The sequence below is a fragment of the Aplidium turbinatum genome, chromosome 16 (assembly GCF_918807975.1).
Source record: "Aplidium turbinatum chromosome 16, kaAplTurb1.1, whole genome shotgun sequence".
NCBI classification, from domain to species: domain Eukaryota; kingdom Metazoa; phylum Chordata; class Ascidiacea; order Aplousobranchia; family Polyclinidae; genus Aplidium; species Aplidium turbinatum.
In genome coordinates this window covers 18,783,005-18,807,001 of record NC_137487.1, presented here as the reverse complement: position 1 = coordinate 18,807,001, position 23,997 = coordinate 18,783,005, and the positions used below count along the sequence as shown (strand labels likewise).

General features: G+C 36.9%; 1 protein-coding gene across 1 annotated transcript in view; it reads left to right on the top strand.

The window, feature by feature from the left end:
• The first annotated feature begins 4,906 nt into the window (after positions 1-4,906).
• LOC145785287 (uncharacterized) overlaps positions 4,907-23,997 on the top strand; it is a 37,646-nt gene continuing 18,555 nt past the window's right edge. The window contains exons 1-9 of the mRNA XM_082596959.1: positions 4,907-5,006; positions 6,810-13,985; positions 14,358-14,657; positions 15,131-15,222; positions 16,458-16,617; positions 18,917-19,059; positions 20,300-20,429; positions 21,326-21,469; positions 23,307-23,420. Of these exons, the coding sequence (XP_082453085.1) occupies positions 4,907-5,006; positions 6,810-13,985; positions 14,358-14,657; positions 15,131-15,222; positions 16,458-16,617; positions 18,917-19,059; positions 20,300-20,429; positions 21,326-21,469; positions 23,307-23,420 (8,359 nt within the window). The remainder of the gene's footprint in view (positions 5,007-6,809; positions 13,986-14,357; positions 14,658-15,130; positions 15,223-16,457; positions 16,618-18,916; positions 19,060-20,299; positions 20,430-21,325; positions 21,470-23,306; positions 23,421-23,997) is intronic.

The window sequence follows — 23,997 nt, the reverse complement described above, 5'->3', positions numbered from 1 at the left end:
GTACGTATTATATCAAATACAGTTCTTATTCTTTAAAACCTATGCAGCCTGTTTCACCCTAAAAGGAGGTTCATCATAAGGTCTTTATTCAAATAGAATCTACGTATAATATATAAAATAACAAAATGTACGTATTGTATATATCAGTGCGAACGTTTAGCTGCTTTATGCTCAGCCCCGATAGCTCAGTGGGTTAGCGCGTGACTTCGTAAACAAAGGAACTTCAAGATCAAGCGGCACTGGTTCGACACTTGGAGTGTGCGCTTGAGCAACGCACTTTAAGTACCTAATGAATGGTGTAATTCCCGCCAACAACACTTTAACAATCTCAAACTTCACTCTGCCAATCTAGGTAACTGGCCCTGCGTCAAGAGCCTCTACAAGTATGCGAAACTACCAGGAATAACTTATCGAGGCTTTGTCAGTCCGACGATAAAGATTCAAAACCAACTTGCCTGTTTTTTTTCTCTCAGTTGTCCAGCCCTTCCTGATGCTTAACACCGCAAAGCTGTTTAGTTGATACTATAATACGTAATGCTCACAGACAATCTTTCACTGGTTTCCACCAGAACTCACGAAACAACATGGAACAAAGTGTTAGGGTTACGGTTGATGTTTTCACATGCCTGCTAAACCGGGAGCAATATTGCATATTCGAAAGAAACTACAAAAAAGGCCTTCTAATGAACAGGGCATGCATTTTCAAATAGATTAATGTGCACGTTGTCATTCTACTGTAATTCAAGGACTTAGGCTACTCAAATAACATGTGATTTATGCTGAAAAAAAAAATGGAAAAAGTGTTCACTACAAAACAACAAAACCTGGCAAGGTGTGCAAAATAAACGTTGATTTATTTAAATGAAAACACAGTCATGGTGTGACTTGTTTCTGTTCAATGTTTTGTCTGAGAGAAACATAAATGTAAAGTTTTGTACGTAGGCCATAATTAGGGATAGATTAACCAACTGAACTAGCTCGGGAATTTAGAAATAATAACGGTCCAAACTATGTACATTTTGTATAAGAATTATGCTCAGTTCACAAACTATTTAGCCCATTTCGAAAAAAATGTTTCACTGGTTATAGGCCTATCATAATTACGTAAAATTGGACATTCTAGCAAGCTTCGATTTTTATATTAAATCATTCTCAGTGTTGTTTAAACAGAGAATAAGGATATGACCTAACTGTATTTCAAATATAATCATCTTCTTTACATAATACAGTGATCGCCTGACCAGCCAACCTGGAAAGTTCTCGAATTCCCGATTAGATAATTCGCCCCTCTCTGCAATATCCATCTTGTAAGGGCGTAGTCAGGAGGGGGAAACAGGGCAATTGCCTTTCACCACGAAATAGTGTCAATAAGAATTTCACACTCTGTTGTAGCATCATTTGACAAAGTTTTACTATTGATTTAGGCTGAAAGTACTTTCTGAATGCGCAATTTCAAAGTATTTTTTCAAAATTGTGATAATGTTAATTTTTTGATTTTGGAGGGTTATACCCTAAAATGCGGTGAGATGGCGCAGCGGAAAAGGCGCTCGCTTTCCAATCATGCAATCCTGGCCCGACCCGGTTTAAGCTGGTTGTTGAAAATCACCGCTCACCTCTACCCAGGGTGTAATTAACTGGGTGGGCGTAGTTGGTGAAGGAAAGGCGGTCGAAAGGAACTGGCCACCCTACTCTCGTTAGTGCCGAAGACTTAGTATAAAGAGAACCTTATATTCTCATCCCCCGATGCTTGGATCAAGTATGGGACTCACCTTTATTTTTTTGTACTTTCAAAATGAGGTTTAACCCCACCTTGGGGTCATAAAAAAGTTCTTTCGAACTCAGTGGAACATGCCCCGATCGATGGCACATGTTTCATTTATTTACCTAATGATGTTTTTTATGCATTTTGGGCCAACTTTGCGTGCCTCTTATTAGGAAATGCCTCACCTGGGGCACAAAAATCGACTTGTTCCAAAGCCTACAAGTGAAGGCATAAAATCTGGCGAAGGTTTGGTTCTTGTACCTTATGATGTTTTTGACCTCCAAAATAGATTTTCATCGCGCCGTACCCCTCAAACGCCCAGTAGTGAAACTCTACACGTGGGTTTTTAAACATCCCACAGTGGGGTAAGTTTGTTAAAACACCCAAATCTTTTATACTTTATGATGTTACAAATACGTCACGGGCTCCCAAACTAATTGGAATCTATTTGACATTTTTTTACAAAGAGTAATACTCTAATATATTATAGTCTTCGCAAGTTTTAAGGTAACCTATAAAAAATTACGATACTTGTTGAGATGCTGTAGTACATGCAATAGAAATCCTGTATGAATAGCTTGAACCCGAGAAGTGTATATAATAACTTAATAGGAAATTTAAAAACAATATGTAAAACTTAAATAGGAAATTTATCGCTACAACGAAATGACTCGCTTGCCCCTGCAAGAGAGGTAAAAACATTAATCTACTGTAACTGTGGTGAAAAACATACAACAAAAGAATTGCAAGACTGGTGCAAGGAAAATGCTTTATTCCGACATCACAAATTTTCAAGAGTTGGATACTGCCTTAAACAATTTAAACAAACTAATAAGGGATACGAAAACATTCGATATTTAATTTGTTGCGTAGTTTTGTGTTTCTGTAAGTGTAATAAACTTCGATACGTTAAACTTGATCACGTTACTCGGCTTCGTATGCCTATGGTTCAATTCAAACAAAAACTCGGAAACTTGGGTCAGCATGTCCGCCTAAAGATGCTGCCTGATTTGTCACACTTTGCAGACTTTCAATACTGCTACTGTCTGAAATTATTTAAGATTTCTTTACTTTTTGCTGACTCGTAATGGTACAAAAAGCTTTTTGTTGTCTTGAGAAAACACTAGAAAATAAGAAAAAAGAAAAGTGCTTGGTTGTTAATTGTGGTTCCGGTCTAAATTGGTTTTTGTAGCATCTTTGAAAAATAATTTTGGTTGCATATTGCAGAATTTATATATTTTTTGTATAGAAAATAATTGTTAAGCTTATTTAAATGGATGATTTATTGCATTTTAAAAACACATTGCAAAAAGTAGGTTTCTTTTTCGGAGTATAACACAATAGATTGAAAAGAAATGCTTTCACAAGGTCATTTTTATCTTAGTTTCATTACAGTGGTCACCAAAAATAAAACACAATATTGTCATTGTACTTTTGCAGTGTCATGACAGTTTAGAAAATTTTCACATGGATTTGAAGCCAAAATTGTGATCTTTTGGATAGTATAAGGTGAAACCTTCATTTTTCTTCTTCAAATTTTTCCCACCATTTTTTTGGTAGCCTACATGTCGCTTTCTTTAAAAACTTTGCGATGTCGCCCATTGCAAGACAGAAACGTGGAAACGTCATATTAAACTATGCAAAGACTAACTGCAAAAAAAGCCATTTTTGCAGTTAGATGCGACGAATTGAGTGGCTCCACATACAATCACGATCCAATTGTCTTTGCTGAAACACAGCGGCGCGCTCTGGAGCGGTGTCGAACCCACGCCTTTTCGAACGTCGTGCAAACGTTCTTTCACTTCTAGGCCACGCAGCCAGTCAATTCAGCAACAATCTTGGTTGTTATTCAAAATTTCATGAAAGCGTTAAAACAGTACAAAGCCAAGCGTCGATAAATTAAGTTTGTTTTACAAACTTTTGTCATATGATTGTAATTTATGCATTTCACTTATGTTAATTTGTAGAAAAACCTTACATAGCCCAAAGCCGCCAAACGCGTGCTTTGGATTTGAAACTACCATATTTTTCTCCACTGTATAATGATGACGCAACAATAAATGCCTAAGGCTTCTTAAACCACATGTCACGCACAACTCCATTGACGCCGCTAATGTGAGAACAAGACCAGCAACTTAAAGACAAGAAATTGAGCAATTTTATACATAAAATTTAAATTCACCTTTCACCTGTTGATACTGAATTAGTCAGAAAGCTTTGAGTAGCTTCAGAAGCAGGTAGTTGCGAAGAGCGTTAGTTGATAATAATCTGTGCTTGAAGAAAATAAGAAACAATTTGTGATTTAAGTTTTTTGGTTGTTTAATTGAAATATCAACATTGCTTTGAATTAAAATGATGAAACAATGTCGTGTAACTGCAGTTATAATGAAAACAAAGTTTCAAAACAACGATGGCCTAAAACCAGTTTTGCAATAACTGACTCAAAACTTTTTGATGAAGACAGCTTCGTTTATGACTAATGCTTCTCTTCAAATTTGCGGAACTATTTTAGTTCATCACGTGATCTTGCAAGCGCCGAAATGGGCGAGGCTGAAGCTTAGTGGAGTTGTAGCGATGTGAAAAAGATCAAGATTATATTTCAGTAGATTCGTGAAGTCAAAAAACTTTAATGTGTTCGATGTCAATTTATTCGTTTTTAGTGTGAATGTGTGTATTTAATGTGCCGTGTTCATAATCTTTAAGATGTAATTGAACAAACATTTTTGTTTGAATATTGTCACGTGTAGGCTGCAGATTCGGTGTGAAAAGTCACTTTTGGCAATCTGTGCTTCTAGTTTGACAACCAAGCCATTTCTCTCTGCTCTTATTGAGTTAAATATGGGCTTTCACGTGTGGTCATTGATGAAAGAGCGTTGGTATACACTTACACAACCAGCAACAAATTTTGACTGATATGTCAAAACCTGCACTACACGTTTTTGCTGTGTAGTATAAATTAGCCTATGTGTATCGGTGGGAAAATGTGCTTTGGCTTTTTTTGCTTTGTTATCAACAAACAAAAGAAAAGACACGAAATAAAATTGTTTTTTGTTTATAACAATTTTGTTTTGTAAGAGGAGTTGAAGAATCAAAATATGCAAAATTTTTAAATAAACTGTCTTGATTAAAAGCATTGCAAGAAATATGGACTACAACAGCAAACGGAAAATTATAACCTGTGCCTTCTGGTTTACTTTTATCATCTTCTCAGTTGTGACTAGCAAAACAGCAGAAGCACAAGAAGGTGAGTAAGACCTGCAATAGACTGAGTTTCGTTTTTGGCAGCATGATAGTTACCGTAATTATTTCCTAAGTGTAGATTGAACGATCTATGTCAGCCTGATGCTGCAGGTTCTCTGTGGCAATAGCATTATTCTGTCACGAGCTTTTGGGACACAGTTCCCTAGCCATGTGCAATGATGAGACAGATGTGCACATGACTAGGGACCTGTGATCCGAAATCTTGTGAAAAAAGCTATAGCCACAGCAAACTTGTAGCATTAACTTGAAGAAGAACGTTCAATCTACACTTGTGAAATAAGTAAGACTTGTTGGGATATTTTCAAAAGGAAGAATTGACATTTTTAAGTTAGTTATAAACAATTATAAGCGAAGTTGAAAAATAACTTCCTTCTTGACCAATTTATAGCGTTTCAGAAGTCAATTTATCCTTTTTCAGAAAATTTTATTCCCAAAATGATCATGATAAGATTTGATGTGAACCTTCTAAAGAATCACAATATAAGTTTAGTGAATAAATTAATTGACATAGTTCTAGAATCTTCTAGACATAAATTCTTTTGATCACAAAGCACACCATTCTTTCTCTCACAACTGTGCTCTGGTTCCTCTCTCGGGGTGTGCGCTTGATCAACAGCACTTGACGGACTGCTCTTCCTTCAAAAAACTTCACTTTGTCAAACTCGGTGACCGGTACCGCGTCTGCGTTTAAGCCTTTACAAGTACGCGAAACTGCCAGCTAGGATTAAGCTCTCAAAGAAGCTTTCTCAGTCTGAAAATGAAGATCCAATCAATCAAATTTTTACTCTCTCAAATCCGTTTGACCAATTCTGAATGCCAAATAGACATAGGATAATGTCATAACTTCTCGTTACACTCTGTGCCTTGGTCTGGATGGCGCTATGAAGAAATTGAGGAACATTGTATTACAGTAATAACTGTAGTCGGATAGAAATAATCCAGTTGTAATGCAATTACATCATCAATAGTCCAGCATTGACTTTGGATCGTGATTAAAACCCAATTGAAAGAAAAAAAGATAAGCAATTCAAAACGTATTATAGATCTAAAAGTAAAAGAGTTGGAGCGTCTTGTCAATTTGATCAAAAATCAGTTTATAACCACCTTTGATTAACAACCTTCGACATTAATATATTGTTCAATAAGTTTGCAGGATTCAAAGTGATCACTTAATAATAATTTATTTGCATCAGACAAAGCTGTCCATATCTTTTTAATAGCGCACAGGGATATACTTGTCACTAATGATGTGGTGCTATCAAAATGCTGCTAATATTACTACTTTCATTATGATTATGATTTATAATTGCATACCACAAACAAACAAAATTTATCAACTGTCGTTTGTGCCAGTGTGAGTTTTTTTAGGTATAAACTCTGCCTTAGACATAAACATTCAAATAACACATTTTTAAACCTTGCAAGTTCTTTGAGACTGTTTCCTGTTATTTGGAGTAGGCGACAAATATATACAAAAATTGCAACTTCAACCTATTTGTAATACGCATATTTATTAATAAAAAGAATAACATCAATTCCAAATTTGTTGATTTGTGCAATTTTTAATGCAAATCGTCAACAATTATTGCTCATGTAGCCTACCAAAGAAATTGTGTGAGCAGCACAAAAGCCTAATGATCATAATCAACTCTTATGAAACGTCAGATGCAATAACCAATATATAGATATTACAGTAGAATAACTACACTTATACTTACATGAAACCATTTTCTTAAAATGAAATGTTTTCAAAAACTATGTGTAGACTTAACCAATTTCTTCGCAGGTCTGCTGGGTAACTGTTCGAATACAACCAACATCACATGCGGCACGAATGCAGTATGCACCAACAACAATGGCAATTTCTCTTGTGTTTGCATCACGGGATATAGTGGAGATGGATTAAACTGTGCCGATACTGATGAATGCATCATGTTGAACCTATGTCATGAAAATGCAGTTTGCACTAACGCACCAGGAAATTATACGTGCAGTTGTTATGATGGATATGATGGTGATGGATTCACTTGCGATGATATCGATGAATGCAGTAACTCATCTTGGAATAACTGCAGTACAATGGGCAATTGTTTTAACACTAATGGAAGTTTCGAATGTAGTTGTAATGATGGATATGATGGTGATGGATCCACTTGTGATGACATTGATGAATGCAGCAACTCATCTTGGAATAACTGCAGTAGAATGGGCAATTGTTCGAACACTAATGGAAGTTTCAAATGTAGTTGTATTGATGGATATGATGGTGATGGATTCACTTGTGATGACATTGATGAATGCAGCAACTCATCTTGGAATAATTGCAGTAGAATGGGCAATTGCTTTAACACAAATGGAAGTTTCGAATGTAGTTGTAATGATGGATATGATGGTGATGGATTCACTTGTGATGACATCAATGAATGCAGCAACTCATCTTGGAATAATTGCAGTGCAATGGGCAATTGTTCGAACACTAAAGGAAGTTTTGAATGTAGTTGTAATGATGGATATGATGGTGATGGATTTACTTGTGATGACATCGATGAATGCAGCAATTCATCTTGGAATAATTGCAGTAGAATGGGCAATTGTTTGAACACTAATGGAAGTTTTGAATGCAGTTGTAATGATGGATATGAAGGTGATGGATTTACTTGTGATGACATCGATGAATGCAGTAACTCATCTTGGAATAATTGCAGTAGAGTGGGCAATTGTTTTAACACTAATGGAAGTTTCGAATGTAGTTGTAATGATGGATATGAAGGTGATGGATTCACTTGCGATGATATCGATGAATGCAGCAACTCATCTTGGAATAATTGCAGTAAAATCGGCAATTGCTTTAACACTAATGGAAGTTTTCAATGTAGTTGTAATGATGGATATGATGGTGATGGATTCACTTGTGATGACATCGATGAATGCAGTAACTCATCTTGGAATAACTGCAGTAGAATGGGCAATTGTTTGAACACTAATGGAAGTTTCGAATGTAGTTGTAATGATGGATATGATGGTGATGGATTCACTTGTGATGACATCGATGAATGCAGTAACTCATCTTGGAATAATTGCAGTAGAATGAGCAATTGTTTTAACACTAATGGAAGTTTCGAATGCAGTTGTAATGATGGATATGATGGTGATGGATTTACTTGTGATGATATCGATGAATGCAGTAACTCATCTTGGAATAATTGCAGTAAAATCGGCAATTGCTTTAACACTAATGGAAGTTTCGAATGTAGTTGTAATGATGGATATGAAGGTGATGGATTTACTTGTGATGACATCGATGAATGCAGTAACTCATCTTGGAATAATTGCAGTAGAATGGGCAATTGTTTTAACACTAATGGAAGTTTCGAATGTAGTTGTAATGATGGATATGATGGTGATGGATTCACTTGCGATGATATCGATGAATGCAGCAACTCATCTTGGAATAATTGCAGTAAAATCGGCAATTGCTTTAACACTAATGGAAGTTTTCAATGTAGTTGTAATGATGGATATGATGGTGATGGATTCACTTGTGATGACATCGATGAATGCATCAACTCATCTTGGAATAACTGCAGTAGAATGGGCAATTGTTTGAACACTAATGGAAGTTTCGAATGTAGTTGTAATGATGGATATGATGGTGATGGATTCATTTGTGATGACATCGATGAATGCAGTAACTCATCTTGGAATAATTGCAGTAGAATGAGCAATTGTTTTAACACTAATGGAAGTTTCGAATGCAGTTGTAATGATGGATATGAAGGTGATGGATTTACTTGTGATGATATCGATGAATGCAGTAACTCATCTTGGAATAATTGCAGTAAAATCGGCAATTGCTTTAACACTAATGGAAGTTTCGAATGTAGTTGTAATGATGGATATGATGGTGATGGATTCACTTGTGATGATATCGATGAATGCAGTAACTCATCTTGGAATAACTGCAGTAGAATGGGCAATTGCTTTAACACTAATGGAAGTTTCGAATGTAATTGTAATGATGGATATGATGGTGATGGATTCACTTGTGATGATATCGATGAATGCAGTAACTCATCTTGGAATAATTGCAGTAAAATCGGCAATTGCTTTAACACTAATGGAAGTTTCGAATGTAGTTGTAATGATGGATATGATGGTGATGGATTCACTTGTGATGATATCGATGAATGCAGTAACTCATCTTGGAATAACTGCAGTAGAATGGGCAATTGTTTTAACATTAATGGAAGTTTTGAATGCAGTTGTAATGATGGATATGATGGTGATGGAATCACTTGTGATGATATCGATGAATGCAGTAACTCATCTTGGAATAATTGCAGTAGAATGGGCAATTGTTTTAACACTAATGGAAGTTTCGAATGCAGTTGTAATGATGGATATGATGGTGATGGATTCACTTGTAATGACATCGAAGAATGCAGCAACTCATCTTGGAATAACTGCAGTAGAATGGGCAATTGTTTGAACACTAATGGAAGTTTCGAATGTAGTTGTAATGATGGATATGATGGTGATGGATTCACTTGTGATGACATCGATGAATGCAGTAACTCATCTTGGAATAATTGCAGTAAAATCGGCAATTGCTTTAACACTAATGGAAGTTTCGAATGTAATTGTAATGATGGATATGATGGTGATGGATTCACTTGTGATGACATCGATGAATGCAATAACTCATCTTGGAATAATTGCAGTAGAATGGGCAATTGCTTTAACACTAATGGAAGTTTTGAATGCAATTGTAATGATGGATATGATGGTGATGGTTTTGTTTGTGATGACTTTAATGAGTGTGCTCTTAACAGCACAATTTGCAATGTAAATGAAATTTGTATCAATACACCGGGAGGTCACATGTGTAATTGTCAACATGGATTTAGTCGCAATGGAACAAGTTGCTTGGATATCAACGAGTGCGACAACTTTACACTTTATTGTCGTGAAAATACAACATGCAATAACACTGTAGGAGGTTACCACTGCATTTGCAGCCAAGGCTTTGTTGAAAATGATCTATTGGAATGCGTAGACTATGACGAATGTGACACAAAATTTGATAACAAATGCCACAATAATTCCCATTGCCAAAATACAGCTGGTAGTTATGACTGTGTTTGCAAAGAAGGCTTTAACGGTGATGGTTTTAATTGTACTGACATAGATGAATGTCACAATTCTTCTGACATTTGCACTGTCAACGCTACTTGTAACAACATAATAGGAAGTTATTTTTGCATTTGTAAATCTGGATTCACAGGAGATGGATTTGAATGTGTTGACGTTGATGAATGCAAGAACAACTTTTCACGTGTTTGTGACAACAATGCGCTCTGTCAGAACACATTGTCAAGTTATGAGTGCGAGTGCTTGTCAGGCTTTGAGGGAAACGGTTTCGAATGTTCAGATGTCGACGAGTGTACAAACCAAACCAACTTGTGTGGTTCCAATTCAATTTGCATAAATGATGCTGGAAGTTATTCTTGTGTTTGTGATTCAGGATTTACTGGCAACGGTTTCAATTGTACAGATATCAATGAGTGTGACGATGAGAATGCCTGCAGCGAAAATTCTTTCTGCAGTAATTTCATTGGTGGATACAATTGTACTTGCAATGAAGGATATATTCAAGAGGGATCAGTATGTCAAGACATTGACGAATGCTCAGAATTTGCCCCACAAATCTGCAGTAATTACAGCGAATGCTTGAATTTGAATGGTAGTTTCTTATGTAATTGTTTCACTGGATTTGAGGGTGATGGAAAAAATTGCATAGATATCGATGAATGCGAAGAAAATTCACATACCTGTACATTAGAAGCATACTGCACAAATGATGTAGGTAGCTACACTTGCACATGTAATGATGGATATGCTGGTGATGGTGTCAATTGTGACAACATAGATGAATGCGATGAAGAATTGGATTCATGTTTAGACAATTCAACGTGTGTGGATTCTGAGGGTTCGTATGATTGTGTGTGTGCCTTAGGATACATTGGAGATGGTTTTAATTGTACAGATTTAGATGAATGTGCTTCTGAAGAAAATAATTGTGATCCAAACTCAGTTTGTGTTAACAGCATTGGAAGCTTTTCTTGTTCTTGCAATGATGGTTACTCAGGCAACGGGTATTTTTGTGAAGATATTGATGAGTGTGCTCGTAATGGCACAATTTGCAATGATAATGAAAACTGTATCAATATACCGGGAGGTCACATGTGTAATTGTAAAGATGGATTTAGTCGCAATGGAACAAGTTGCTTGGATATCAACGAGTGCAACAACATTACATCTGTTTGTCCTGAAAATACAACATGCAATAACACTGTAGGAGGTTACCACTGCATTTGCAGCCATAGCTTTGTTGAAAATGATCTATTGGAATGCGTAGACTATGACGAATGTGACACAGAAATTGATAACAAATGCCACAATAATTCCCATTGCCAAAATACAGTTGGTAGTTACGACTGTGTTTGCAAAGAAGGCTTCAACGGTGATGGTTTTAATTGTAATGACATAAATGAATGTCACAATTCTTCTGACATTTGTAATGTCAACGCTACTTGTAACAACATAATAGGGAGTTATCTTTGCATTTGTAAATCTGGATTCACAGGAGATGGATTTGAATGTGTTGACGTTGATGAATGCAAGAACAACTTTTCACGTGTTTGTGACAATAATGCGCTCTGTCAGAACACATTGTCAAGTTATGAGTGTGAGTGCTTGTCAGGCTTTGAGGGAAACGGTTTTGAATGTTCAGATGTCGACGAGTGTACAAACCAAACCAACTTGTGTGGTTCCAATTCAATTTGCATAAATGATGCTGGAAGTTATTCTTGTGTTTGTGATTCAGGATTTACTGGCAACGGCTTCAATTGTACAGATATCAATGAGTGTGACGATGAGAATGCCTGCAGCGAAAATTCTTTCTGCAGTAATTTCATTGGTGGATACAATTGTACTTGCAATGAAGGATATATTCAAGAGGGATCAGTATGTCAAGACATTGACGAATGCTCAGAATTTGCCCCACAAATCTGCAGTAATTACAGCGAATGCTTGAATTTGAATGGTAGTTTCTTATGTAATTGTTTCACTGGATTTGAGGGTGATGGAAAAAATTGCATAGATATCGATGAATGCGAAGAAAATTCACATACCTGTACATTGGAAGCATACTGTACAAATGATGTAGGTAGCTACACTTGCACATGTAATGATGGATATGCTGGTGATGGTGTCAATTGTGACAACATAGATGAATGCGATGAAGAATTGGATTCATGTTTAGACAATTCAACGTGTGTGGATTCTGAGGGTTCGTATGATTGTGTGTGTGCCTTAGGATACATTGGAGATGGTTTTAATTGTACAGATTTAGATGAATGTGCTTCTGAAGAAAATAATTGTGATCCAAACTCAGTTTGTGTTAACAGCATTGGAAGCTTTTCTTGTTCTTGCAATGATGGTTACTCAGGCAACGGGTATTTTTGTGAAGATATTGATGAGTGTGCTCGTAATGGCACAATTTGCAATGATAATGAAAACTGTATCAATATACCGGGAGGTCACATGTGTAATTGTAAAGATGGATTTAGTCGCAATGGAACAAGTTGCTTGGATATCAACGAGTGCAACAACATTACATCTGTTTGTCCTGAAAATACAACATGCAATAACACTGTAGGAGGTTACCACTGCATTTGCAGCCAAGGCTTTGTTGAAAATGATCTATTGGAATGCGTAGACTATGACGAATGTGACACAAAAATTGATAACAAATGCCACAATAATTCCCATTGCCAAAATACAGTTGGTAGTTACGACTGTGTTTGCAAAGAAGGCTTCAACGGTGATGGTTTTAATTGTAATGACATAAATGAATGTCACAATTCTTCTGACATTTGTAATGTCAACGCTACTTGTAACAACATAATAGGGAGTTATCTTTGCATTTGTAAATCTGGATTCACAGGAGATGGATTTGAATGTGTTGACGTTGATGAATGCAAGAACAACTTTTCACGTGTTTGTGACAATAATGCGCTCTGTCAGAACACATTGTCAAGTTATGAGTGTGAGTGCTTGTCAGGCTTTGAGGGAAACGGTTTTGAATGTTCAGATATCGATGAGTGCACAAGCCAAACCAACTTGTGTGGTTCCAATGCAATTTGCATAAATGATGCTGGAAGTTATTCTTGTGTTTGTGATGCAGGATTTACTGGCAACGGTTTCGATTGTACAGATATCAATGAGTGTGACGATGAGAATGCCTGCAGTGAAAATTCTTTTTGCAGTAATTTCATTGGTGAATACAATTGTACATGCAATGAAGGATATATTCTAGAGGGATCAGTATGCAAAGACATCGACGAATGCTCAGAATTTGCCCCACAAATCTGCAGTAATTACAGCGAATGTTTGAATTTGAATGGTAGTTTCTTATGTAATTGTTTCACTGGATTTGAGGGTGATGGAAAAAATTGCATGGATATCGATGAATGCGAAGAAAATTCACATATCTGTACATTGGAAGCATACTGCACAAATGATGTAGGTGGCTACACTTGCACATGTAATGATGGATATACTGGTGTTGGTGTCAATTGTGACAACATAGATGAATGCTTTGAAGAATTGGATTCATGTTTAAACAATTCAACGTGTGTCGATTCTGAGGGTTCGTATGATTGTGTGTGTGCCTTAGGATACATTGGAGATGGTTTTAATTGTACAGATTTCGATGAATGTGCTTCTGAAGAAGATAATTGTGATCCAAACTCAGTTTGTGTTAACAGCATTGGAAGCTTTTCTTGTTCTTGCAATGATGGTTACTCAGGCAACGGGTATTTTTGTGAAGATATTGATGAGTGTGTTCTCGAATCTTCTAATAATTGCAGCATCAATGGCAACTGCAACAACATTGATGGCAGCTTTGAATGCACTTGCAAAAAAGGTTATAGTGGAAGTGGTGTAAACTGTACAGACATCAATGAATGTGAATATCCGGCTTTAAACCTTTGCGACTTTTTTGCAAAATGTCAAAATGAATTAGGGAATTTCACTTGCCAGTGTGATTCTGGATATTCTGGAAATGGTTTTATTTGTGATGACATAAACGAATGTTCTTCTGAAGTTTGCCCTGTCAACGCTTTGTGCAACAACACACAGGGAAGTTATTCTTGTCCGTGTAAAGATGGATTTAAAAGTCTTTCAAATGGAACAACATGTGAAGACATAGACGAGTGTAAAGAAACACTTGACGACTGCCACGAAGATGGCATTTGTGTAAACAATGAAGGAAGTTTTTCTTGTTTATGTCAATCTGGATTTTCTGGTGATGGGAAATTTTGTCAGGATATAGATGAATGTGAAAGTGAAAATGATTGCAACAAAAATGCTAATTGCATCAATACTATTAGTAGTTATGAATGCTCATGCTTTAATGGTTTTTTGGGTTCTGGTATCGATTGCACCGATATCGATGAATGCGAAGAGGATGTACACGACTGTGACAAAAATGCCTTTTGTACAAACACTGCTCCACATTTTAACTGCACTTGTAACATGGAGTATACAGGAGATGGAAAATATTGTCAAGGTAAAATTATTTGCTGTACGTAATCGGTGTTTTGCATTTCATAGTGTTCTTCAATGAAGTTTGATTTGTGCAATCAAAAATCTAAAACAATGATTTCAGCAATACCTGCTGCAGAGCCCGTTCTTTTGTAGTCTAAGTGGTTGGTTTATGTTTTGAATGCATTATTTTTTCAGTAGCAATTATTCAGTTTCAAATAATCGAATTTTTTATATACTGTATTTAAAAGACGTAATACATCAAATTCAGTTACTATTTTCAAAAAACGTTTGCAGCCTCTTTCATCCTTTACTGGTAAGGGGGTCATAAGAAATTTCGTATTTAAATAGAATTTCATTTTATTTGAATAAGTCTCTTCTGAATAAAAAACCTCCACACCTATGCATTCAGTAATTCAGTAATGTAAAATCTATCCTACTACTGATATAAATTTTGATGAAATGACGGACAATACCATGCATCATTTTTAACAACAGATGTTCCAGTATTTGATGTGTCAGTTGTCACAAACAGTTCATTCGAAGTAAAACTGACAAACAAGAATTTGAACAGAACACTAACACATGAGGTAAGAAAAATATCATGTAGTTTTAATTTCAAACTTCTTCAATAATTCTAGAGTATCTCCCGGCAGTCGAGTGTAGCAAGAATTCAGCGATAGACACGTGTTTCGCCCATGAGGCTGTAGTCACGTAGTGCTGACGCCAGGAAGATCGCTCCTTCTCGACAATTCTGGAGTTGATAAAATAATGTTTAACTGAGTGTCTGAAGCAGACAATGCGTAACACAATTAACATGCGAATTTTTTTTTGCACCAAGCAATCCAACATAGTTACATTACCGATTCCGTTATTATGACGTCATTCCATGATTTATCAATGGATTACATCATAGTAATTGGTAGGTTACTACTTAACTGTGCTGAGTTGAAAGCAGTTTTTAAACACATTTTGTACCCCATAGGTCATAGTTGCCTATATGCTGGAGATTACAGCGCGGGACATAACTACACGTCTTGTATTCCTGCTTAACTTCCAAACTAAAAATCTCTTTCTGAGAACAATAATCAATTAATAGGCTATTTTTAAGTTGTGCTGCATGCACCGATGGTTGCTCATTCACCGGTAAAAATAAATTGAGTAATTTATTCGGGAAACCTATCGTTCCTCGTGTACCAACAGTAATCTGCTTATTACAATCGCCGATCATTATCGATCCACCGACAAACGTTTCCCAAACTGATTCTCGATATAAACTAATCAACGATTATCTTAAACGATCACTTGTAACCGATTGGCTATAAGTGTATCCAACCCTTAATACCAAATGATATAATCGACAAAAATAACTAAAAAAAGTTAGGAGCAGCTAATGTAGCCTATAGGCCTACCAGTGGTTCTCAAACGTTTAAACATCCATGTTCTCTTCAAATTTGCCACCCTGCTTCAAATAGCTAATATTCTGTCTTTGAATTTAAAACTTTTTAATCACCATTCATTAACCTGAAGAAATTTGAGAACAACAGCTAATGTATGGTGTTAGAGGTTTCGAGATGAAATTGCGCCGCTTGAAATTGAAAACAGCTTTGGGGGGGGGGGGGGGGTTAATCGTTGCTTCAACTAAAGTATTGCTATTTCACCAGATTGAGTTGTCAGAATTGTCTCAAGTAACAAATACCTAATACCTAAAATTGTAAATCTTGTTGTGTTTTGTTTAAAAGACGTTTGTAGTTTCATTAACTCAATAATGTGAATAACTTTTTAGTTCGTTCTAGTTTTAGATTTGATTGTGATATTTTTGTAGATGTCCATCATGGATACTGAATCGGGAGAACAAGCGTTTGCGGGGACCTTGGAAGAATTTGAGCTTGTTGTTGATGATTTGCAAGCTGGAACAAATTATAGTATCACGATTATTATTCTTGAAACAGGAGAAATTTCAGATACAGTATATCAAATTACAGGTTTGTTTCTTAAGTTGATTGCCATGCCGAGTAATAAAACGTGGTGATGGTCTATCGGTTGAGGCGTTGCCTTTCCAATGATGTAGCCTAATCCTAGTTCGATACCCGGCTTTAGCTGGTTAAACACAATTCACCTTTACCCAGGGCGTAATAAATTGGGTGGGCGTAGTCGCTAAAGGAAAGGTGGCCTAGAGAAAGAAACTGTTCACCCTAATCTCGTTCGTACCGAAGGCTTAGTCTAATAAAAAACTAATTTTCTCTTCCCCGAGGCTTAGGTCTAGTAACTAAATATGGGCTACTTTTATCCACAAAACTCTCCTGCCTTAAAACCAAGTGTTTTTATAGAGTTATGCTTTGTTTTTTTGCTATATGTTTTTTGCAACAACAAAAGCATTTTTGTATTTGCTTGGAAACTTTTAAATCCTTTTAGAATACACCACTAGGCTTTCGGTATCGTTTTTAAACTTCGGATATTCTTTGAAAATTTTGAATGATCTTGCAGTCCAATTTTAAGTTATGTTTATCTTGTAGGCTACTTTGAACTTTTAAGCAATTTTCCGTTTAAGATGTTAACTATATTTTGAAGCTTTAGTGATTTTCCGTTTCACTTTTAATTTACAGTAGGCTAGTCTTTTCTTTGTAACTACAAATCGTTTTGGAATTATCAGCAGTGTAATTTGGGTTTGAAAATTTTTAATGACTTTCGGTGTCAGTGGCCTACCACGCTGCACGATGCATGGAAATTTTCAAATAATTTTCAGCTTCACTATTAGATTGTACTTTGAAACAAGGTAGACACATTAACATAGGCAGTTTTGCGTGCGAACCAGCTACCACCATTGCGCCGCGGCGCATTGGTTAAGAAAGGTAGGACAATTTTCCTTATAAACTCAATTGATTGCAGTCATTAAGATCCTTCTTGTACTCAGTTCAGTTGCAGAAGAAAAAAGAACATTAGCAGAGGGTGGGAATCGAACCCACACAATCGAAATGACTATTCCCTTGCCCTAACCTTAACCCATTAGGCCACGCTGCTTGTGGTGATACATTCACTTAATTTTCTTTGTATCAAAAATCTTTCGAGTAGATCGGTCAGAATATCACGTGCTGAGTCGCATGACTGAAATCAGCTGATTCGCAAGAAAAACTGTCCTATGTCAAAGTGCCTACCTTGAAACAAAATGTTTTTAGCGTTGGCAATGTGGTGAGCATTTACTTTTTGTAAATTTGACAACTTCCACTATGATTAAATAACATGATGCGTTCTACTGGTGCAAATTAAGCTGAACCATCACAAAATGTATAAAGTTACAACCTGCTTTTATTCCGACGTTTTGTCAATCAAACACGACTGACTGACACGACTGACTGATTGACGAAACGTCGGAATAAAAGCAGATTGTCACTTTATACATTTTGTGATAGTTCAGATTAATTTGCACCAGTAGAACGTATCATGTTATCTAAATGTCTGGTGAACAGCTTCATTCAACTTCCACTATGGTGATGACTGTTTTTTTGATAGCCTACGCCAGTCAGCAACCCAATATTATACAATTCTCAAATAGTAACTTTGTTATTTTTAAAACTTACCTAACACTTGAACCTCATCAAGAGTGCATTAACGCCGTCCTTTTGTTTGCCGACACCATGGAGACCTTTATACACAGGCCATGCAAACGTACAGCTTAAAATTTGATAGGAGACCGATCTGTTAGTAGCTAAAATCGCTAACATAAGTTGATAGTTTAGCTAGTAGTTAATATGTATAGTCTTTGTCTATATTTTGAGCTACTTCTGTGGTATTATTACCCTATAAATAATGGTATTGAATAGATTTTGACACTGGAACTCCAATAAGCGTCTGGCAACGCTGGGAATAAAGACACATTTGTCATTTTTTAACATAATTCTAAAAGTTTTGTAGTAACGTGAGATTCAGTGATCACACTTTGAGAATTTGGATTCTCAAAACTATCATTTCAAATAGATATAAAGAAAATTTATCTTAGTGTTTAAAATCGAAATTGCATTGGCCTCTAGTCAGGCTTCCAGTTTCCGCGTTGGCAAGACTTGTGGATAATATCTAGCCGATTCGGTATAAATCGTTATTGCATACACATTTCTAGTAGGACAGTTGAATTATGCAAAAAGATCAATGTATTATATTTCTGAACATATGTGCTGATGGATATGGCGTTTATTAAGCTTGGCTGGAATATCATTCACGATGGAATATCATATCATAACTATGGAATATCATAACCAAGCCGAAATGATGACTATTCTATATATTTAGTGCCTACAACGGTTATGGAAGTTAGTATTGATGATGTTGGAGACGATTTTATAACTTTGAGTTGGTCTCCATCCAAAGGAACAACTCTGTATGATGTTATTGCTTTTCCTTATGGGACCTATCCTGGTGGAAATGCCTCCGAGGTAACTATAGCAGCCTAGTGTTTGATCAATGTCTTTTAGTACAGATAGTAGAAGAAAAATGGCAATTGTTTAGCCAAATATCGAATATACGACTATACGTATACTAAATAGTTATGAAAGGAAAACAATAGATGACGGTTTTCTTCAAGGTTTTAAATTGTTAATAATTGTCTGTTTGTAACTGCGCTGTAGGGCCGTTGAGAAGATAATTTGGACCCGGTACCAATGATGTCGTCTGGCGCCAATTCAAGACTCTAATACAAAAAAACGCACCATATCCAACGAATACGCGCTTTGTTCAAACTCCCTGGCCCCATGGAAAAGTTTTAGGCCCCTGAATCATCGCGGCCCGGGATCAAAAGTAACTTACATCTTTGACTCCCCTGTCAATGTTACTGGCGCTGCATCCACCGCAGAGATGCTCTGCTCTCAACGCTTAACACAGCCGTATAGAAGAGCAGCCGAGAACATGATAACCCTGACGCCGTTCCTTTATTGAGTGCCAATTAAAGATAAGATTCAGTAGCACTTTAACAAAGTCTTTGGCATGACCCGACAAGGTATCGAACCCATGCCTACCGACTCAGGGCAGCGAGTCAATAGGTATTTGCTTTCCACAGCATTCCCAGCCTAACCGAATGTCATTTGTCAGCTGAGTGATGAAACTGCCTGAGTGGCAATTGGAAGGATCTGTGTTCGACACCGCTCAAAAGCGCGTGGCTGTGTTCTTGCAAGATCAATAAACGCATGCCAACAACGAAAGCAGTCAATTCGATGACTGTACAGTTTTTCGCTGTCATCAGTTACCTGTTGTGATGTCAGACTATCTTGTCTATGTTTACAATTCACAATGTACTGCTGTATGTTATCACAATAGGAAAATATATAATTATTTTTATTATTGTTATGCGCTGGTTATTTCAGGAATTCTTATCCGGACTATCTATAACTTGCTCGATTACTTACAAAAATGACTTTAATACCTTTTTTGACCATTGGATGCGTAAACAACCGTGACATAATTTTTCATAAACATAAGATTACAAACTTTTTTGACACATTAACCTCTCAAGTACATGTAGCTCCACGCAAAGTGAAATCAGTTTGTATCCTCTGTGGATCCTTCTCTTGTATCATGGGTCAATCCTATAGATGTTTGCAGGTACACGTTTCTTTTTCTTCAAAATTTATTTACACATTGTTTGCATTTTCCACAAATTTATGCAGTGAAAGTTTACAGATTAAAATGGCTGTCACCAATGAAAAGGTGACCTTTATTGGTTTGTCATCTGGCTCATGGTACGACATCCAGATTATCGCTAGGAACGAAGGAGGATCGTCGTTCCCGCTCGAACTGACAATCGTAACTAGTAAGAAAATAATTTTATACTATCATCTAACCGGAAATGCTGGCATTCTCCTGATGGCACACGTCCTTTTGTGGTTCTGGTGCCCAATTGTGGTGATGGTGTTGGTGCCTCTTTGGTGGCTTTGGAGCCACTTAGTGGTGTTGGTGCCCCTTTGGTGGTGTTGGTACCATTTGGTGGTGTTGGAGCCCCCTTGGTGGTGTTGTAGCCCCTTTGGTGGTGTTGTTGCCACTTGGTGGTGTTGCTTCCTCTTTGGTGGTGTTGGTGCCACTTTGGTGGTTTTGGTGCCCCTTGGTGGTGTTGGTGACCCTTTAGTGGTTTTTCTGCCCTTTTGGTGGTACTGGAATCGAGCAGAAAAGTATTAAATGCATGAGAGCATAACCGAATCTTCACTATTAATTAACTTCTTTCTAAGTACATGTTTTACAGTACCGGTACAAGGATGTTAACCATAGTTATAAAGTTTCAATTAGTCTACATCTGTGAAAGAGTGCTAGAACCAGAAAAGACAAATAAATGTTGTTTTAGTGGTTTTACGTTTGTTTGAATCAATAAAAAGGAGAATATTAATTAAGTGATAGAAAATGGCATGGTTATCTCGGACTGGAAAAGTATTTTTAGAAAGTTAATCTGGGAATTTTAGGTGACTCACATAAACTTTGGGCCATTGATACAGACCAGGCTGCATCTTTTCATGTGGTATCATAAAAATTCCCCTTTGCTGAATTTTTTAAATTAGCTTAACATTTTATGTGTTAAACTTAAAGGTACTTAAAACCTTACCTGCAATTTAACTTGCAGTGTTTCCATTATGTTGTGTACTGTTCAGTTGGGTCTAAGTAGCGCTATTGGCTTAGACATTTGCATTTTTTTTAAATTTTGATTATTTGTATTTTCAGGGCCGGCAGAGCCATATGACCTGCGTGTGATCTCAAAAACTGAAACTAGCGCTGAATGGGGATGGTCCACAGTCACTGGAGCAGATTACTTCAATCTGTCTCTGATTACAAACGGCACCAACCAATACATCGGGAAATCCCCATGTTAGTATACCTTTTTGTCGTATCCAGGCTTACACCCGGTGGTTGAAGATTTAGATCAAGTGGACGGGAAGGCAAGGAAGCCAATCTTCGTGTCCACCTTCAGGAATGCCTTTAAGTATCCTGCCACAGACACAGCCGCATGCTCTTGAGCGGTTTCGAACCAACGCCTTTTCGATTACCGTTCCAAGGTTCTCACCACTCGGCTATGCAGCCCACATAGGTGCATATGAATGGACGGGATCATATCGGCCGGGGGTAATCACTAATCACCCACCGGAAAACTGATAAATTTGAGAAATCTTTCTTACGCCTAGTTTTGATAAAATAAAGTAACATTTTTATCAGGAATACAACCAGTGAAAAGACTTTATCTGAGCTTTTCATTCTTGGCGGTTAGTAAGCTATAAACCTCTAAATAGGAATGCACTGCCAGATGTGACGTTTATCTTAAAGGCAAACGTCAAAATTTATGAGGATATTATTCGAAAAGGAAATGTTTAACCTATTATTTGTGTAGTATTCTAGCTGATTAAGCTTTAATTTTCTTTTTGCTGGATGTAGGTTTATAGCCTACTATTTGCCTTGCACCAGAAAACTTACTGAAGGCCAATTATTAAAGTTGCAGTCGTCTACACTGCAGACGACATGAACTAGTTCAACACAAGGAATTTTTAACATATTGACCATTGAGCTAAATATTTGTGTGCCGAAACATATCATTCCTATAGCAATGTTTTCAATCTTTTTTTACCTACTGAATACTTTTACAGTTGTAAAAATCTTCCGTAACGTCAAATTTAACTCCAGAAATGTAAATTGAATTCTTGCAAAACTGTAGTAACCACTGTTTATTGATTTATTTTTATACAATTTGAATAGAGAGGTTACATCTTTTAACCATAATCGGACATGTTTAAGCAACACAGCATTTGACAATGTGACAACAAAATTTAGGAAACTTCTTCGGCTATGCATCTAGCCCTTACCAAACTTTTGAAAGAAAATAAATTTTACATTAATTAAGAAACACTGAAGAAATATACAGTAAACTTATAACAATAAAAATATTTTTAACAACAAATCTTTGGTCATTTTTTTTCTTTTTAATATCTGAGTCTGTTTTGCTGAGATGTGTAAAATGCTATAAGTTACTAATCTGCAATTAAGCTAAAGCTAAGTTTACACAAAATTATTGCACGTCAACCTGCAAATATATAAACCTGCTTGGTATTATGTTATTATTAATAAAGCCTCATCAGTCATCAGTCATCATCGGCAGCAATGGCCGAGTGGTTAGCGCGTTGGGCTCGCAGTCGAGAGCCTGCATGTTTGACTCCAGCCACCAGCACTTGCTGTTGTTTCTCTGGGTAAGAAACTTTACGATAATTGCTTCTACCCAGTGATCGATTTCGAGTAATGGGTAGTACTAAATTTAAGCCATTAGTAGATTAGACAACCGGAAACAGACATTACCGTCGGCTGCAGAGTGGGTCAGCAGTCGGAAGACGTACACCGATGCATAGCGCTCAAGTCCGCTTTCCCGCAATGCAGGATAAAGATATGAAAAACAAGCAAACAAACAAGTATAATCATTCCATATCACATGACAGTCAAGACAGTTTGGGAAAGATCGGTTGAAAATCACTGGCCAACAGAATTACTCATACTGGTTGAAAATTTTAATTATTTTAAACAGAAAGCCAATCTACCTTAAAAAGCATAATATTATTCTTAAGTGTTTTTGTCAAGCCACCGCTCCTGGACTGGACCAACATAACCGAAGTTATCTCGCGCTTGGGGCCGGAAGAGTTAATTTGAATGGTCATTTCTATTACAGCTCCGGACTACAAGCTTGAAGAAGTTCTACCAAATACAGATTACAAGCTTCAAGTAATCGCTTGCACTGAGGACGATCTATGTGGATCTCCAGCTACCGTTTCTTTGGATCCAGGTAAAAATGTCTCATTAAGGTCCACTCATTGAGTTGGCTGGTTTGAATCTTTATCCTCGCGCTGAGAAAGCCTCTGATAGGTCTTGCATATGTGTAAAGGGCAAGGCTTTGAGCCACTGAGGCAGCCCCGGTCGAGATTGACCGAGTGAAGTTTCCGATTGTCGAAGTGCTGTTGTCTGCAAATTACTCCATCCATCAGGTGCTGCTGAATGAAGAGCTGTCCTTAAATGCGTTACTCAAGCGCTCACCTCGAAAGCCGAGCCAGCTTTGCTTGATGCTGAGGTTTCAACATGCACAAAGTCGGGTGCTCAAGCAACTGAGCTATAGAAGAGGATATTGATAGTCTGTTCAACGTTTTGTGCCTATTTGAGAATTCAATAGCTTACCTCTCCAGCCCGGGAGCACACCACCGCCTTGACGTCTACCAATTTTTAGTCTGTCCAGTCTTTTTTGTGTACTATGAAAAATAAAAAAAGCTAACAAGACAACTACAAAGCTCTATGTTGAATTGCTAAAGTCATGTTATGGAGTTTCGTGTTGTCTATCATCATTTTTTATTGGTACTTCTAACCAACTA